General features: G+C 44.4%; 1 protein-coding gene across 1 annotated transcript; it reads right to left on the bottom strand.

The window, feature by feature from the left end:
• Positions 1-3,273: 3,273 nt before the first annotated feature.
• On the bottom strand, positions 3,274-6,951 carry LOC123190770 (4-hydroxy-tetrahydrodipicolinate synthase 1, chloroplastic-like). Its single transcript, XM_044603486.1, has 3 exons — positions 6,852-6,951; positions 5,636-5,716; positions 3,274-4,439 (listed from the first exon to the last, which is right to left on the bottom strand). The coding sequence occupies exons 2-3, from the start codon at positions 5,659-5,661 to the stop codon at positions 3,512-3,514; spliced, it is 954 nt and encodes a 317-aa protein (XP_044459421.1). The 5' UTR covers positions 5,662-5,716; positions 6,852-6,951; the 3' UTR covers positions 3,274-3,511.
• Positions 6,952-6,957: the final 6 nt, after the last annotated feature.

Genomic DNA, 6,957 nt, shown 5'->3' with positions numbered 1-6,957 from the left:
ATGTGTTGCAGAAATTTTCTGCAACTCGACATGTGTTGCAATGATAGAAGATAATCCTCGCCGCTTAATCCATCAGATTGGATGGCTCGCGAGGCGACGGATCTTTTATTTCTTTGGGATCAGAGAAATATGGAGAACTTAAATTAAGTGGGTTTTTTTATGAACTTAAAACTTCAAACAAGTTATATTTAATACAAACTTGTTTGAATTTAAAACCTAACAAAATCAAACCCAAATGGACTCAAAACGTCCGAAGTGAATTTAGGCAGTGAAATTGAATTATGGGCAGATTTGGAAACAGAAGAAGACCACAACCTGCCCAGCGATTCAAAATGCATTCCCAAGGAGTATAACATAGGTGTGGGGTATAATACATTCTCTCCCTCATTTCAGTTTGTTGAGCCTATCTCATTATCTTTTTCGTTTATAAGTCTTACTTTTATTTCTTCCCCTCATCTTCTTAGATGCATTAAATTCCTGCATGCAAGGATTAAAAGAAAACTGATCATGCTACATTCCTACTCATTTAGTGCTCATGACATGTACTCACTGCAGTTAATGGAGATTAAAGCATGATATGTATTTCTTCTACAACTCGGCATGCGCGAATGATGTCATGCCACGCTGATGAGTGTTTTGATGGACACATCAATTTTCCTTGTTGCAATGCACGGGTATATGTGCAATATAAGTGTATCTTATCACCGGCAATTTAGAATGCGAAAGTACTTCACAGACGATACAACGCTGAACGACACTCGGACAATGGCTAATCCAGCCGTTAGCTGCTGTTTCAGCCTTGCCTGTAGATGGCGTGATACGCATGTCATGCATGTATCGTCTGATAAATGTCGTCCATACAACAGTGCTCTTCAGAATGCATTTCCATGGAGTATAACATAAGTGTGGGTTATAATACATAATCTCCTTCATTCCGGTTTGTTGAGCCTACCTCATTATCTTTTTTGTTTGTAAGTTCTATTTTTTATTTATTTCCCTCATTTTGTTTAGATTATGAGATGCATTAAATTCTTACATACAAGGATTAAAAAAAAGGCGATGCTAGGCGCCGGCGCTAATTTTGGGCCGGTCCAGCCACGGTCGTTCGATCTGACCTCGATCGATCGTCCGATCTGGCTCTTTCCTGCCTCCTTGACTCATCTTCTACCTCCCACCAATCTCAGAAAAAACAACACCTCTGCACCCACACGCCGTTGCCTCCCCGTGTGCATCTCCGCGAGGGAAAAACGGCCGCCGGCCGCTCGCACTCCGACACCCCGCAGCCCTGCGCTGCTCGCCGAAGAAACTTCCCTGCTCATCGATTTCGGTTGCAGCTCCGCTCGACTAGTTGCAACTCCGGCGAGATCGGTTGCAACTCTCGTTGTTGATGCTCCATTAATGCAACACCAGATGCACCGCCGCCGCTCGCCGTCGACGCTCGCTGCACGGGATTGCGGACGGCCACTGGTAAAACAATATTTTGAATGGATGTAGCAAAATCCTTCGCCGGTGGTAGCAAAATCGGACAACTGTTGCAGCAAAAAGGTCGACGCCGTCGCGGGGTTGCAGCTCCGCCATGATGGATGTAGCAAAATCCTTCGCCAGTGGTAGCAAAATCCGGCGACTACTGTAGCAAAAAATGCCGCCGCCGCAGGGGTCGTGCTCCGCCGTGTTGGGATGTAGCAAAAAACGTCACCTATAGTAGCAAAAAACAATGAAGTTGTAGCAAAAAAAGCCGCCGCCATGGCCGTTGTCGGTGTAGCTCTGGAAAAACATAGTTCTAGCAAAAATAGATCACCGTCGCAACATGTGGTCGTTGGTTGAAGCTCCCCGCAGGCTCGTTGCAGCAGCGTTGACGGGGCGCAGCAAAAAAGGAAAGGAAACGGTGATTGCTACGGGTTTCCTTCGCCGGTTGTCATCATCCTCGAGCAAGTCCCTGCGAAGGAGGGGGGGGGGGGTCCTGTGAAGGAGGAGGGAATCCATGGCGTTGTGCAGTCAGTTTTAGGGGAGAGGCGAATGAGTGGTGGAGGTCGCCACGAAAGGGATAAGGCATGACGCACGGGCGGTGCGTGGGTCCAGCCATACGTGGCCACAACACATGCGTAGCGGTTGGATCGCAAATAGATCAGACGCACCACGCGCGTCCGACGCAAAATTGGGCCGGCGCGCTGGATGCAAACGTTTACCTAAAAAAATTGACCATGCAACATTACTACTCATTCAGGTTGTCATGACATGCAGCCACCGCAGTTAGTGGCAATTAAAGCATGATATTCATTTCTTTTATACCTCGGCATGCATCGCCCTGCCTTCGAGGATGTTGTTCGCGTTGATGGGCGTTTTGATGCCATATAAAAAAAATCCACATTGCAATGCATGGGCATATGTGATAGTAAACTCATATAGTATTAATTATAAGGTTTGACCTGCAAACTGATGTCGCTCCATCACTGATTAATTGTACTACGAGAGTGGATTGGTCGTGCAAAAGGATCGGCGCCAACGGAGTGACGTATTGCTTAAACGTGAAGACTGCTGACATGACATTCCTACTCCTACAGCCTTGATGCAGAGCTAGAGCAGCTTTGACAGATGTTTCCGAAGTCTCGTAACTGAACATGAGTAAAGTGCATCCTAGGTCCTTGAACTATTTTGGTGGTGTCACGTAGGTCCTCAAAATATGAAAAGTGTCATCTAGATCCTAAAAAATTGTTGAAGTGTAATAAGTGTGTATATATGTGACACCTCTGAAATAGTTAAGGACCTATGTGACACCTTTGAAATAGTTTGAGGACCAATATAACACACATATTGCACTTTGAGGACCTAAATGACGATTTTCATAGTTCGATGACCTACGTGACACCTTTGAAATAGTTTGAGGACCTATGATGCACTTCACTCACTGAACATCCATACTGAACAGATGAACATAGCCTGTATATTTTTGTCTTGCTTTAGCAGTTCCAGGGTGGGAGACTGACGTCTCAGCAGCAGCTGCCCGCATCGACAGCAGCAGCACCGCCGACGCCAAGAGAGACTACACCTGCTGCTTCGTTCCAACCTGTAAGCTAGCCATTCGAGTCAAAGCTTAAAAGGCTGGAAATTCGAGATGAAAATTCCATCCAAGCCTAGCTCACAGCTCTACCCAGAATCCAGCGCGATTTTGCTGTCGATACGAGCGATGCCATGTGGATGTAATGTGCGCACCAATGCAAGAGGAAGGGCAATGAAGAGTGGACTGACTGACTCCCAGCAAATGGTCGAATCTGGTGAAGCATCAAAATGTAACAACCCGACTGTACATGTCTCGGGCTATTCTCATTTCTTACTGGAACTGGCATCACAGGTGCCAATAAACCAAACGGGTTCCAAATTAACATGCACTCAGAGAAAAAGATCAACAAATGACTGGTGAACAAACGAAGCGTCTAAAACGATCCGCAAACAACACTGTGACACTACCGCTGTTCGTCAGCATACACTGGACACAAAGAACTCACACACATATTCAATACCTGCTGATCAACACAAAATCATCGTCATCCAGAACCCGGGCCTCCTTCTGTCCCACAAAGTTCTCCCGTCCAATGGCTTCGACAATCCGGACAAACTCAACCCTCTTTTCAAGAGGGAGGGGAGTGTATGGCAACCTGAAAACAGGCCTCACTACACCGAGCTGAGCCAGGGCGGTGTTGAGACCGATCGGGTTAGGCTCGCAGAACAGCCATTTCATCAGAGGCAGCAGCTTCTCATTTAGCGCCGCATTCTCCCCTTCAAACATGAGGCTGTGCATGAGACCGGGAACAAGATTGCTCGCCACAGAAATGACTCCAGTAGCGCCGTACTTCCACCTTGAGTCATGGCATTCATCATCATTACCGCTCCATATTGTTATGCCTTTGTCAGTGTAGCACTTAACCCGCTCATGCCCAACGCATTCTTTAACTCCTGCCATGTTTGAGTAACATGAAAGCGCCTCAATGACTGGAGGAGGTATGTCTTGACTGGTCCTGGATGGCACATTGTAAATGATTGTTGGGCCCATTGGGAGGACTTCCTTGAAATGAGAGATCAAGCCTTCAGTTGAGGTCTTCCCGTAGTAAGGATTGACATGGAGAGCTGCATGCATGCCAACAGCAAATCCCTGCTCTGTAGCGTGAACAGCTTCTCTGGTTGAGTTACTTCCCGTGTTACCTATCACTTTAATGTTGGATCCAAAGCAGTTAACAGTATGCCCGATGAGCATGATGTGCTCATCCCAGCTCATAAGGTGACCTTCTCCTGTTGTTCCTCCAACTATTACACCTTCCGCACCACCATTTATTTGTGTGTTTATCAGAGAATCGTATGCTTCAAGATCAAATCTTCCATCTGGCAAATAGGGGGTTTTGACCGCTGTGATTAGTCTGAGACTTTTGATTCCATCTGTTGATGTCCTGCACATCGGACAGAGAAGATCAGACATGAGCAGCACACGTGTATCAAAGCCATTAAATACTTGTGTGCAAACATTATGGTCCATGTTAGTCATGTGACTACTAAGAAATAGAATCGCTCGGTTACTTATTCACCAGGATTGTACCAGTAGCAGAATGAACCAATCATATAAGTATATAACAGATTACAAATTTTTTCCCGCACAGACTCTTTAGTTTAAAATTCTCCCAACTACAACAATTGATTACCTATCGAGACAAGGGATAATTCACCAAAACTAGGTTACTTTTACAGAACAGACTTGATAAAGGAAGATAATAAGAACATTCTACGTTTCTCTATTAGCTAAACAGTAGATTTGTTGTAATGTACCCCCATAGGAAGCAACAATAGAAACACGTGACATATTTGCAGAAATAGAGATTTTAGGCGCAATAGAAAGGAATGCTGTCACCGGGGTGGGTGAACCCTCATAGATATCAGGTGCCCACATATATAGAGTCAAAAGAGAGATTGAGTCCGAGGGAGAGGGGGGTTTCCTGGTCATGACCTGGGCTTGTTGTAATTCACTAGAGTGTTACGGAAAATGAGAACTATACAAATGGGCCCTGGTGTTAAAACTACACAATATGCTGACATCTTTTCCCCGTATCCTTCCCTCCCTTGTCTCTGATAAAACAAAATTTATTTCATTTTTGTGCTTTGTGGTACCTATAGGGAGTTGTCGTATTCTTCCCATGCACCAGCCAGTGGTAGGGAGCAAACATGATCATCATATGTTGTGCTAGTAAAGCATTTGGCCCTAAAGACTGTATCCATGCTGCCATTGTACTACTATGACATCTAAAAATAGGTCAAATGGACTTAATCTACATCAGTCTAAGTAGGAATACCTTTTTACTTTGACCGAAATGAATAGCAATAGTAAAAGGTAAAGCCAGTTAGCATTAAAAGCAAAAGTTCTCAAGACATCCTAAATTTTAAAATGAGGCAGTGGAGAAATAGAAGGTGTGAAATACCAATTTAACCGAGTCATGCAATCCCCGGTACAAAACAGAGTTCATTGTTGTTAGCTTACAGTATACAAGAAAATTAACAGCTTGTTCAATGTTATCAACCCAAAAGTACTAGCAAATCTATGATAAAATGAATAGAACAAGAAACTAATGCTTTCATATTTTAGAAAACAAGTCACCGATTTTTCACTTCAGTACTTCGCATCGGAAGATAATCATCTAGAGTGACGGCTGCAACTGCAAACTTTCCTTTACTAACCCTGTACAAGCACTTTTTGGTATTAGTGTGTTGCTTTCGGAAGTAAAGCAGAATATAGGCAGAGTAAATGAGGTAAAACTAATGCGCGAAAAAAGAGAGCTAAAACCCATGCCTAGTCTCGATGATTGAAGGAAAAGCACACATATCAAAATAATCACAATCCTGAATAATTGAGATGGGAACTACATATAGTAGGATGTAAACATACTGTAAATACAGCCTCTTTCCTTCTCAAACTAATACAGCCTCTTGAGTAAAACAAGTGCAGACTGCCAAGATAAATGGAACCTTCTTGTGTTTACCTACCAAGATGCATGTGGCTCAGGAAACAAGTTGGCATTGGGTACAGCTACTTGTTTCTTATTCTTAAGAGTAAGAGGCTTCAAAGCTTCCATTGACAGAAATCAAGATTCACAGAATCTGACTAAAGGCAGCTTCCACTGGCACCACAGCATGTGTAGTCCTACTACTTGCTAAGTTGCTAGACTAAAATATGCTCTTGAAAAAAACAAGTGCAGACTACAAAGACCATGATGCATGTGGCTCAGGAAACAAGTTAGCATTGCCTACTACTACTAGTTTCTTCTTTTTTCGAGCAAGAGGCCTCAAAGCTTCAGGTTTCCATTAACAGAAATCAAGGCATCACAAAGTCTGAATAATGACAGCTCAAATACAGACTGAACCAACCACCACAGCATTGCCTAGTCACTCGTACTTGCTAAATTGCTAGTCCAAAATACGCTTCCTTAATTTAGAAAAAGAGAAGCAACCTTCACACTGAAATAATTGTACAGCCAAACAGCCCCCCACACGTTTGCTGCCAACTAATCCAAGATAAGAGCAAAGACGGGTCGTCGTTATCCTTTATTTCAGGCTCCCAAATAAATACAGTAACTATTCTGAGTCTAGAAATAGAAGTATCATCAATTCTCTATTTCACCCAATCTCAATGACTACCATCAAGTGACCCAACAAATCCTGGAACCCAAAACCGAAATTCACACAGAAATACTCTCAAGCTGTTTCGATTTTAGTAGCCCACAGACAGGGGCCGGTCTTGATGGTGTGCCGGCACGCCCAGAAATGGTGAAGGGCAGCGGGATTTAACTAATCGCCGGAAGGAAACAACCTCGTACCTCGAGGCCGAGTGGCCGGAGGCTGGGACGGGGTGGAGACGGCCGGAGCGCGATGTCCCGGCGGGAAAGAACGGGAACGGCGACGGCGGCGACGCGCGCGAGAGGC

Source organism: Triticum aestivum, chromosome 2A (assembly GCF_018294505.1).
Source record: "Triticum aestivum cultivar Chinese Spring chromosome 2A, IWGSC CS RefSeq v2.1, whole genome shotgun sequence".
Classification (NCBI taxonomy): domain Eukaryota; kingdom Viridiplantae; phylum Streptophyta; class Magnoliopsida; order Poales; family Poaceae; genus Triticum; species Triticum aestivum.
This window is presented reverse-complemented; position numbering and strand designations above follow the sequence as displayed.